The 12,500-nt window shown below is 40.3% G+C and overlaps 3 protein-coding genes across 3 annotated transcripts in view; 2 read left to right on the top strand and 1 right to left on the bottom strand.

Annotated features, from left to right (window-relative positions):
- Window positions 1-136, top strand: part of LOC134195022 (5' exonuclease Apollo-like) — an 8,007-nt gene extending 7,871 nt beyond the window's left edge. Inside the window, exon 12 of the mRNA XM_062664019.1 lies at window positions 1-136. This exon is cut by the window's left edge and continues 221 nt beyond it. The gene's annotated coding sequence lies outside the window, so the exon portion shown is untranslated.
- A 1,007-nt stretch (window positions 137-1,143) lies between these two features.
- LOC134194684 (muscle, skeletal receptor tyrosine protein kinase-like) lies at window positions 1,144-4,743 on the top strand. The gene is made up of 5 exons (XM_062663626.1): window positions 1,144-1,252; window positions 1,311-1,417; window positions 1,483-1,570; window positions 2,451-2,588; window positions 3,485-4,743. Exons 1-5 carry the CDS (start codon window positions 1,144-1,146, stop codon window positions 4,600-4,602), a joined length of 1,560 nt encoding a protein of 519 aa, XP_062519610.1. The 3' UTR covers window positions 4,603-4,743.
- LOC134195123 (bifunctional purine biosynthesis protein ATIC-like) overlaps window positions 4,619-12,500 on the bottom strand; it is a 10,228-nt gene continuing 2,346 nt past the window's right edge. Inside the window, exons 9-19 of the mRNA XM_062664132.1 lie at window positions 12,433-12,497; window positions 12,319-12,379; window positions 11,932-12,125; window positions 11,229-11,318; window positions 10,342-10,470; window positions 10,191-10,283; window positions 7,122-7,195; window positions 6,953-7,061; window positions 6,322-6,381; window positions 6,158-6,253; window positions 4,619-4,892 (exon numbers count right to left, since the gene is read on the bottom strand). Of these exons, the coding sequence (XP_062520116.1) occupies window positions 4,773-4,892; window positions 6,158-6,253; window positions 6,322-6,381; window positions 6,953-7,061; window positions 7,122-7,195; window positions 10,191-10,283; window positions 10,342-10,470; window positions 11,229-11,318; window positions 11,932-12,125; window positions 12,319-12,379; window positions 12,433-12,497 (1,091 nt within the window). The 3' untranslated portion in view covers window positions 4,619-4,772. The remainder of the gene's footprint in view (window positions 4,893-6,157; window positions 6,254-6,321; window positions 6,382-6,952; window positions 7,062-7,121; window positions 7,196-10,190; window positions 10,284-10,341; window positions 10,471-11,228; window positions 11,319-11,931; window positions 12,126-12,318; window positions 12,380-12,432; window positions 12,498-12,500) is intronic.

Below are 12,500 nucleotides of genomic sequence, written 5' to 3'. Positions count from 1 at the left end.
AACGTATTGCCTATATAATATTAAATCAGTAATAATTAATTTAGTCAATAAATTATTTGCTGGTTGTTTTAGTTGATTAAATTCTTTACTTTATATTAAAGAAGGTTGGAGATTTTTTGTTGGTTTTTGTAATGGAGTTGAGATGAAGTGTTGCCGTCGGGTCGTGTTGGTTATGAATTCGCTGTAAACGTTGGTAGGTTGGTCAAGTTATTAGCTCTGATTGTGGTTGTTTGATTTATGATTTAGTTGGACCAGCAGATTACAGACACATGGACAGACAGGCAGACAGACATATGGGCATACATACATACAGGCAGACAGACATATGGGCATACATACATACAGGCAGACAGACAGAGAGACACATGGACATACATACATGCAAACAGACTGACACATGGACAGACAGACAGACAAACTCATGGACAGACAGACAGACACATCAACACATGAACAAGTGGATAGCCATACACGTAGACAGACAGACACACACATACAGATGAACGTTGACAGACAAATAGAGACATACACGTGGATAGATGGACACACATACACATGGAGAGACTAATAAACGTACATTGACAGACACATGAACAGACAGACAGACAGACTCATGGACAGACAGACAGACACATCAACACATGGACAAGTGAATAGCCATACACGTAGACAGACAGACACACACATACAAATGAACGAACGTTAATATTGACAGACAAATAGAGACATACACGTGGACAGATGGACACACATACACATGGAGAGACAAATAAATGTACATTGACAGACACATGGACAGACAGACAGACGCATCAACACATGGACAAGTGCATAGACATACACGTAGACAGACAGACATTACGTGTGCACATGTACAGACAAACAGACATACACATGTACATTGACAACAAAATACAGACACATGAACAGACAGACAGAAATACACATAGACAGACACGTGAACAGAATGAGGCACATCGACACAGCCGCAGAGACTGACAAATAGATGGACAGACACACATACAAACAAACATATAGACATACAGTCTGACGCACCCAACAGACTTGAATATGCAAATCATGCAAATTAGCACTGCTACGTTGGCCACGCCTCCAGCAACAACATCACGTGACCACCAAGTCATGCCCCTCCGTCCAGTAACTCTCATCTTCCTTCTCAACGCCCTCAACATCTGCAGCACTTGCAGTCCCTGCTTCACACTGTGTGTACGCAAAAGCACGAGCAGCTCAAGTAGGTCACATCACAGTATGTCCACAAGTGGGCGTGGCTGACTGCCACACTGTTGTAGCAGAGATTTGTCCTGTTGTGTGTGACAAACAAGAGAAAAGTGATTTGGACACTCTGCAGGGCTCCACGATTGTAATAAGCGTGAGGGCAGTGAATAAGTCTTGTGAGGTGTGCAAGTGTGTTTGCATGTGCTGCATGGGATTGATGTGGGTGTGTTGTGTATGTGTGTGTAGGCTCGATATGCGTTGACCTTGACGCATGAACCCAGGATTTCAGTTGACGCCGGAGAAATATCTGGAAACGCTACTGCAACAGACACAGGTTGTGCTTGAGGTTTAGCTACAATCGTGAATGTAATGTCACGTGCTTGTGTGTGCGTGTGTGTGTGTGTGTGTGTGTGTGTGTGTGTGTGTGTGTGTGTGTGTGTGTGTGTGTGTGTGTGTGTGTGTGAAGAGAGTGTTGAACACGAACATGTGGAGAAAAGACGGACCGACAAACAGACAAATTGACAGACAAGTAGACAGACAGACAACAGGCAGACAAACAACAGACAGACAAACAATCAGGCAGACAGACAAACAATCAGACAGACAGACAAACAATCAGACAGACAGACAAACAATCAGACAGACAGATAGACAGACAGACAGGCGGGCAGACAGACAACAGACAGACAAACAATCAAACAGACAGACAGACAGACAGATAAACAATCAGACAGACAGACAAACAATCAGACAGACAGACAAACAATCAGACAGACAGACAAACAATCAGACAGACAGATAGACAGACAGACAGGCGGGCAGACAGACAAACAATCAGACAGACAGGCAGGTAGGCAGACAGAAAACAAATAGACAGACAGACAAACAATCAGACAGACAGATAGACAGGCAGGCAGACAGACAAACAAATAGACAGAGACAAACAATCAGACAGACAGACAGACAGACATGCAGGCAGACAGACAACAGACAGACAGACAATCAGACAGACAGACAGACAGACAGACAATCAGACAGACAGACAGACAGACAGGCAGGCAGAGAGACAGACAAATAGACAGACAGACAAACAATCAAACAGACAGACAGACAGACAAACAGACAGACAGACAGACAAACAAATAGACAAACAGAAAAAGACAGACAGACAGACTGACAGACATGAGTTGGTGCATTCTGCTTTCTCTTTCTAGAACATCAAGTGAACATACAATGTGGCACTGGAACATTCCGTGCTGACGTCACCATCAGTGCCAACGTCTCCATCTCGACAACCAACGTACACCAACATTTCTCAGCAAAACTACAACGAACGTGCAGCACAGACAAAAGTAATGACTTTGAATTCCAGCCTGCAAACAAATACACTACTAAAACAAGACAATTTTACTAAGCATGGACAAACACGGATACATACAACTTGCGACAGATTTATGAAACATGCATCATTTTGTTAGTACATGTATTACTAAATATATTAACTTAATTAATTGATATAATATTATTGACTAAATACAATATCATTAGTATAATACAATGTAATTAATATTAATATAATAATATTTTAATTTATGCAGCTAAATCAATGTGTTAATTAATATTTATGATATTTACCTTCAACTGTGTTACAAATGAAACATCTTTGTAGAGAAATTAGCCTCATAAAGGTCATCCGTTTATTGTCGTCTTGCAATGGATGCTACACTGTACACCACGTACACCATACGCTTATACGGGGATTTGCACACTTGCATACCTAAGTTAAAATTGCCAATATTACCCGAGGCCCGGATATCCGGGCTAATTATTATATATATATATATATATACACCAGACATACAGTAATCTATCTATTTGACAATAAAAATAATTTTACATTTTTAATATATATATATATATATAATTAAATTTTTTATTTATTAATTTGTTAAAATTAATTTGTTTTAATTAATTGGCATTAATAATATAAATGAAATATATAAATAAATAATAAATAAATAAATTATATATATACATACATGTATGTATATATCAACAATTTTACTAAAATTAATTATATATTACTAGCAATTATTTATTAAATTTTTAATTAAGTTTAATTGCATTAGTAGAGTACAAAATAATTAAATATTTCTTAATAATTAATTAATATTTTCAAATCTAACTTCAAACAATAAATTATAGCTAATAACCCAAACGTTTACCACTAATATTATCATGTGTTTAGCTGACCCTCCTCCTCCTCCTGATTCGTCCGATTCAAACAACTTGGCTGGACAAGAACTTCTCATTGTCGTCATCTGTTCATCAGTTGGTGGTGTGATGATCATCACCATCATCATACTCACAGCCATCTACCTTCGTAAACAAACAGTCAGTCCCGAGTCAGGCAGCGAAGTCGGTGAGAACCTCCGACGACGAGTGACAATGACATTTCCAACACCCACAGAAATCGAAACAAAAGAGACAGAATTTTATCGTCCGTTTAGCACACCAAACTTCATCATTCCACACGAACTCGAATTTCCATTCGACAACTTGAACGCACTGAATGCAATCGGCAAGACAACATTCGGTCGTCTCTACACAGCAAATGCCAGAGATTTGCTGGAAGGCGAGGCATTGACGAGTGTACTACTTCGCATGCTACACGAAGATGTCGACAGCGAAGTGACTCGAGGATTTCTCAAACAAGTTGAGAAGATGGCGAGTCTCGTTCACGACAACATCGTCCAACTGCTTGGAGTCTGTTCGCGTGAGATTCAACCGTGTATGATATTCGAGTGTCCTGATGGTGGCAACCTCCACGAGATCCTCAAATCAACCGACCCCGATGCCAACATCTCGACCCCAGAGAAGCTACCAGACACCGACCTACTCAGTTTCGGTGTCCAAGTCGCCGATGCGATGACGTATCTCGAGAAACGTCGCTTTGTTCATCGAGATTTAGCGACACGAAACTGTCACGTGACCCAACAGAAACAAATCAAGTTGCTACCGTTTGGTGTCATTCGTCCCGAAGACGAGGAAAACTATTACAAAGTCGGACACCAAACGATGCTCCCGGTGCGTTGGCTCCCGCACAATACAATCACACATGGAAGCTTCACCACACAGACAGACATCTGGTCGTTTGGTGTCTTCCTCTGGGAGCTGTATTCGTATGGAAGGCAACCGTACGAAGGACAAACCAACGAGGAAGTCGTGTGGTGCCTGCAGGCCGGCGAGCTCTTACAGCAGCCGGACGAATGCCCGAACGAAGTCTACGATCTTATGCTTCAATGCTGGAGAGAAAAGACGACATTTATGGCCCTGCATGCGGCTATTCGGCTTATGCAGGTGTAGAGCAAGACGGAGGGTTCTCATTGCTGTATTTAGACGCTCTTTATAAAGCATGGACAAACACGGACACATACAACTTTGCGATAGATTTACGAAATATGCATCGTCTGTTATAGATAGGTTTGTGTCAGTTGTGCTGGTTGTTTGTACTGTGAGTGTCACTCGTGCACTCTCTAGTGGTGAAATAGACGAGTGTTGGTGTGGATGAGGGTCATGTTGTGGTCATTCGCTGCACTGATTACTGCCGCGTCTTGAGCTGATCCGCCAGGAGCGGCAACATACTGGACACCATTCTGATGAAGATAAAACACATGGAGACGATGTAGCAAAGGAATAGGCAAACAAATAAATAAACTGACAAACAGACGACATGGAAACAGACTGTCAAACAGACATACAATGGATAGAGTGACAAGTAAACAAACAGACAAACAGCCAGCTAGCCATACAGACAGACGGACAGACAGACAGACAGATGGACAAACAGACATACAAACATACATACATACATACATACATACATACATACAAACAGATGGACAGACAGACATACAGATGGACAGACAGGCAGATGGACATACATACATACAAACAGATGGACAGACAGACATACAGATGGACAGACACACAAACAGATAGACAGATAGACAGACAGACAGACATACAGATGGACAGAGACTGATGGACAGACAGACTGACATACATACAGACAGATGGACAGACAGACAGACAGGCAGATGGACAGCCAGACAGCCAGACATACATACATGTCTTCAAAGTATTTTGAAAACATCTTCACAATACTTTCACTATAGTTTTACAATATCTTAACAACATATTTTCACAATAATTTTAAGAGACCTCCACAATATCTTTACAATATTTTAATGAAAATAATGTAAAGAAATCGTATGAAAACAAACAACTAATACAATACTCGCTTGATTATCACCCCACCCCCAATGGTTGGCCAGAGTCAAACATCAAGTATGGGATGAGGCCTTACTCAAATATTGACACCTAAAGTTGTTAATTAAGTGGTGAAAGTAATTGATTAATAATCTATTAATTAATTATTAATCAATTATTAATCTATTAATTAATTATTGACATATTAATTATTAATTAATTATTGCTATACTAATTAATTATTAATTTATTAATTATTAATCTAATAATTAATTATTAATCATATTAATCTATTAATTAATTATTAATCTATTAATTAATTTTTAATTTTTAATTTACTTATTAATTAATTTATTAATTTATTTATTTATTGTAGAGCTTCAAACCACCACCACTACCTAAAACATAGAAACCTCTTCCATACTTTATCTAAGTCATTGAAACCTTCAACACACGATCAACAGGCATACACAAGTTGAACAATGTCAGCATTGCTACAAACGCAAATGTAGGAACCAGTCACGTGGAAAGCACCAATTAGCACTAATTAAATGCCTAAGAAGTGTAAAAATCTTAGAGCCTTGGTAAAGTAGGGAGTGGGGCCTTACTCAAGCGAGTATGGTATAAACAAAAAATGATCCAGACTAACTTGGTAAGCTCTGTCGATATTGTCTCTAAATGGAAAGAAAGCATCAGAGCTCAGGGAGACTCCCTTCAGCTGGGATAACCATTCCCTCCTCTCTTCCTATATAAAACACGTACTTCAGGTCACCTAACATTAACATAAAATCGTTAATTAATAGAAATACGTACATCAGTGAATGGCTCAGGAGGAGTAACAAACGTGGCCTTCCAATCGTCTGCTGGCACATCCTACCAACACATGCACATCAACGTACATGTACTTGTCATTTCTATGTGTTGTGATACAGCTTCAATTATTAGTTGATATCAACAAACATACACAAGTAATGCACGTTTCTCGCCCAATCAAGAACAATCTGTGTCACGTGACTGCAAGATCGTTTGCCATACAATCTGATGTAAATTGAGAATTATACACACAGACAGACAGACAGACAGACAGACACACAAACAGACAAAAAGACAGACAGACAGACAGACAGACAGACACACACACACACAGAGACAGACAAACAGACAGACAAACAGACAGACAGACAGACAAATAGAAAAACAGACAGACAAACAGAAAGACAAACAGACAAACAAACAGATAGACAAACAGACAGAGAGACAGACAGACAGACACAGACAGACAGACTTACACACACACACACACACACACACACACACACACACACACACACACACACACACACACACACAGACAAGCATTGTAATTATGTCACAAAACGTGCAATTTGTTCATCAAATCTCGTGCTTAATTGCAACATGTTTGTGTACAATTGCTGGTGCTTACCTGCCCGACCACTCCTGTCACGAACGAGTCAATTGCATTTGACATTTCTGCACGTTTCTTGCCCTTTGCAAACTGCATACCCAACACTCGAGGATGTTGTCTCATCCACCTGTCAAACAACACACAACAAAATGAAAATATAAGTGAAACGTCGTGAGATTGGATTCACCAGTTTTGTGCCTTCTCTCCCGCTAGGCGAGTGCAATGGATTCTGGATTGCTGACCGGCACCGAGTCCAATTACCTGCAGAAAGCACATGTGCACATGAATCGGTTGTTGTAGAGAAAGAATGAACTATTCAATGTGTTTGATACATGTAGGTATGTATTGTGTGCCTGCTCATCTATCTATCCGTCCATCTGTCTGCATGTTTGTCCACCCGTCTCTCTGTCTGTCAGTCAGTCTGCATGTTTGTTCATCTGTCTGTTGTCTGTCTGCATGTTTGTCCATCTGTCTGTATGTCTGCCTGTCAGTTAGTCTGTCTGCCTGTTTGTCCATCCATTTGTCTGTCTGTCTGTCAATCTGTCTGTCTGTCAGTCAGTCTGTCTGCCTGTTTGTCCATCCATTTGTCTGTCTGTCTGTCAATCTGTCTGCCAGTCAGTCTGTCTGTCTGTCCATCCATTTGTCTGTCTGTCTGTCAATCTGTCTGTTTGTCCATCATCTGTCTGTCTGTCTGTCTGCCTGTTTCAGTGTTTGTCCAGCTGTCTGTCTGTTGTCAGTGTGTCTGTCTGCCTATTTGTCTGTCTGTTTGCCTGTCTGCCTGTTTGTCCATCCGTCTGTCTGTTTGTCAGTCAGTTGTCAATTAATCTCTCCCACATCCCACCTCCTCACTACATCACACTGACTCTACAATCTGTCTGTCTACTTGTACGTCCACCCACCTCTCAACACTCCCACCTCTCTACTCAAATCCAATGCACAACTACATCACCAGTGATTTTCCTACAATACATTTGATGCGTCCTGGGACGCATTTGAGGAAGTTGGGACACAGATTTCAGACAGCGGGACGCATCCTATTATGTACATTCTTGTCTACTAGGAAGAACCACTAAACTGCTAAATTTAGTATTAATTTTGAAACTATAAATTAATAAATTAATTGTAAATTAAAATGATTAAGTAGAATTCAATTTTATTTATTATATAATTTTTATTTATTATTTATTAAATTATTTATTTATTATACAATTTTTATTTTTTATTTATTATATAATTTATTTATTATTTATTATCCATGGTCAAACATCCAAGGTTGAACACGGTTTGTTTGTCTGTCTGTCTGTCTATTTGTCTGTCTGTCTATTTGTCTGTCTGTCTGTCTGTCTATTTGTCTGTCTGTCTATTTGTCTGTCTGTCTATCTGTCTATTTGTTTGTCTGTCTGTCTGTCTGTCTATTAGTTTCAAGCAGTGTTCTCCCCAGAATATCTCAAAGGCGTGGCAGTGTAGGCGTGACAAAATGAAATGCACTTGTGGGCGTGGTCATCTGAGTGGAGTTTGCTGGCTTTGTGGTGCAGTGCAAGAGCAACATAGGGTGCTTGTGTTTGGTCTAAAATGTTAGCTGTACAACATTTCTATGCATGGACAGAGTACAACACAAGCAAGCTATCACTAACCCCGCCTTCATCCGGGCTACTTTCTAATCTGCAACATGTCGAAAACCTGCGCCTCACAATATATTCCAAGCCAATACAAATTACAAAATCGATTGTAATAGCTTTAGTTAGTAACTTAGCACTAGTAGACAAGTTCGCTAAGCAGTCGGTGACAATTTTCCATGCTGATATCAATGCTAACTGTAACTACACATGCACAGGGTATCGGCATGCTCGCCAAGATCTACAAGTTTTTCAAAACTGCGAACGTGTCTACACTAACCTGAGCAATGCTTTCGCTGCCTTTGGCTTTGATCGGCTTCCGTAGGTGCCTAAAACGCCACTAGAAGAACGAGAAATTGGGCTATCACTTCAACAACACAATTCGACGCATTGATGTACTTTGTCTTGCGACTTTGTATTCGCTCAACGCAACTCCACGGCACAAATGGCTGCCAAGGGCGTGACTCACATACGAATTGGAATGTGGGTGAATACGCCACCAAATGACGTTGGATCAGACATCATAGAAAAATTTTGGACATAGCGATCTCTATGACGTTGCTTTTGGACTTTCCACAACAACAACAGGTGTTTTATTCATACAAGAACCTAAACCACTGGTCTCCCATTTCTTGTCTATCTATGCATTCATAGCACATAGATAGTAAGGCGTGGCAGGCATAAGTCAAGGCGTGGCGGCGTTAGCCAAGGGATGGCAGGAATGGGCGTGTCCTTGTAAAATGCCACGTCTTGAGATGCCTGGGGAGAACACTGAGTTAGTCTGTCTGTCTGTCTGTCTATTTAAATTAATACCAAATTAATAAATTAATACCAAAAGTGCAACCAGACGCTCGTTAAACCACTGATTAAAATAAGAGGTGCTCTACTAGAGGTCAAAAGGTTTTAGCTGTTGGTCAGTCGATCCTACAAGATAATTGGATAATGACCATCGCTCCACCCATTGCATCAGAATATTCCTTTGATATGCAAAGTATATCCTTTGGTTTCCTTGCAGGAAGGGCTTATAATACCCTCATAAACTTAAATAAATAACTAATAAATGAGAGCCAGATATATTATAATCATACTACAGGTGATGACAGATAAACAGATGTAGTACATGTAAACAAATGAAATACCAGAATGCAAATGCCTACAGCAGGAACTCAACAGCACACGTACTGTGTACTTGAATTTAGTGTTTTGTGAGCCGAAAGGTTAGGGTTAGCACAACGCACCACCGACTCTGGCCACGCCTTTAAAGTGGGGCTAAATATGCACATATAGATGAGGATGCATGTTTTGAAGAGGCTTAGGAAAATCACTGCTGTCTGCCTGTTTGTCCATCCGTCCGTCTGTCTGCCTGTTTCAGTCTGTCATTCTGTCTGTCCATCGTCCATCTGTCTGTCTGTCTGCCTGTTTGTCCATCCGGCTGTCTGTTTGTCAGTCAGTTGTCAATTTATCTCTCCTTCATCCCACCTCCTCACTACATCACACTAACTCTACAATCTGTCTGCCTACTTGTACGTCCACCCACCTCTCAACACTCCAACCTCTCTACTCAAAATCCAATGCACAACTACATCACCCTCACCACATGCCACACACAAGACAACACAACCGCTCATTCCATCACCAACCTGTCCGTCTCTCGCATAACACACGCTATTTGACTGCGAATACTTCACTGCAATCGTAGCCACAATGAGATCACGCACAGCGTCGTCCGGCAACTACAAAACGGAATGAAAATCAATTGCAAAATCAAACAATTTTATCTCACTATCTGACATCCTTGTGTTTGGTCACTATGTTGCTGAAAAATGATTTGTCTACGACTGCATTGTTGCGACGTTGTTGTAGTTGAAGACCAAACAGAGTCCTCGTCTCCATTTCATGTGGCGTAAACGTTGGATCAATCTGTAGGACATGTAACGAAGACAGAATGTATGGAGACTGATAAATAGTTGTAGGTAATGATACATATGATTACAGACGTTAATGCAAATTAATGACTAAAATTTTGACAACATTGATATCAACCTTATGTTGTGTTATACTTGGTCAATGTGATTACTCAACTGGCTCTTAAGTGTGTGATATTCAAATATTTGGTATTAATTTTGAAACTATACATTAATAAATAAATATAATAAATTAAAATGATTAAATTGAATTCAATTTTATTTATTATATAATTTTTTTATTTATTATATAATTTAGTATCCATGGTCAAACATCCAAGGTTGAACACGGGTTGTTTATCTGTTTGTCTGTCTATTTGTCTGTCTGTCTCATTTATTGAAACACAAACTCTACGTTACATTTCTAACACTAAATACAAGAAATCTACTGAGTTCAGCTTTAGTTTAATGCAAACTACTTTGTCTGTCTGTCTGTCTGTCTGTCTCTTTGTTTGTCTGTCTGTCTGTCTGTCTGTCTGTCTATTTGTCTGTCTGTCTATTTGTCTGTCTGTCTTGTCTATCTGTCTATTTGTTTGTCTGTCTGTCTGTCTATTTGTCTGTCTGTCTGTTTATTTGTCTGTCTGTCTGTCTGTCTATTTGTCTGTCTGCCTGTCTATTTGTCTCTCTGTCTGTCTATTTGTCTGTCTGTCTATTTGTCTGTCTGTCTATTTGTCTGTCTGTCTATTTGTCTGTCCGTCTGTCTATCAGTCTTACCTCAAGAACGCAGTACTTGCCACCTTTCTTCTTCCGAAAAACTTCAAGTGCAGCCTCCTCGTAACCCGGAGCAATCACACCATCAGACACCTACAAGCAAACACATCAATACATACAACCATGCACACCAAATCTGATAAAATATTATATCCTAAAAATAAAACAAAAATTGCCAGTTGTGGTGCCAAGTACTGAAGTTACACTAAACAAACTTGCAAGCAAGCTTTCCATGTACGTACAAATAAACATTGTCTCACTCATTCTTGACTGACAAATATACAAAATTAACACACACACACACACACACACACACACACACACACACACGCACATGCACACAGTGACACACACACACACACACACACACACACACACACACAGTGACAGACACACAGTGACACACACACACACACACACACACACACACACACACACACACACACACACACACACACACACACACACACACACAGTGACATACACACAGTGATACACACACACACACACACACACACACACACACACACACACACACACACACACACACACACACACACACACACACACACACACACACTGCACGTAGCATGCATGTAAGTACATCGCTACAACTCCACAACAACTCATTTGTCTTCAATCTGTGTAGCCGACAAAAAACCCACAAACTCAAATCTGTATGGTACGTCGTATGACAATGAGTTACCTCCTTGCTAATGATTTGTGCTGTTGAGAGGTCACACACGTCTGATAAAGCAATGAAATCTCCAAACGACGACATACGATCGGCTCCTCTCGCTCTCGCATACGCAGTAGCAAGTGGTGAAAGAGTTTGTTGCATATCAGATACCATGCAGAGCTTCGCTTGTTCATCAGTGAGAGGAACAGCAACTGCAGCTCCTTAATTAATTGAAAAAAGAGAGATAAGTGTGAGTGTGTGTGTGTGTGTGAGTGTGTGTGTGTGTGTGTGTGTGTGTGTGTGTGTGTGTGTGTGTGTGTGTCCATGTGTGTGTGTGTGTGTGTGTGTGTGTGTGTGTGTGTGTGTGTGTGTGTGTGTGTGTGTGTGTGTGTGTGTGTGTGTTAGCTCAATGACCTGCTGGGCTAACATGTTTGAATGATGCTGCAGCAGGAAGACTCAACGCTTGTTTCAATTCCTGCAGTAAATAAAAAATCAGATCTATGTAAACAATAATGGATACACACTTACCTTGACAAGCTGCCATGCATTCAATGCATCAAGTAGATTAATAAAGCCAGGCGAGCCATTCCAAACTA

Source organism: Corticium candelabrum, chromosome 19 (genome assembly GCF_963422355.1).
Source record: "Corticium candelabrum chromosome 19, ooCorCand1.1, whole genome shotgun sequence".
NCBI lineage: Eukaryota > Metazoa > Porifera > Homoscleromorpha > Homosclerophorida > Plakinidae > Corticium > Corticium candelabrum.
This window is presented reverse-complemented; position numbering and strand designations above follow the sequence as displayed.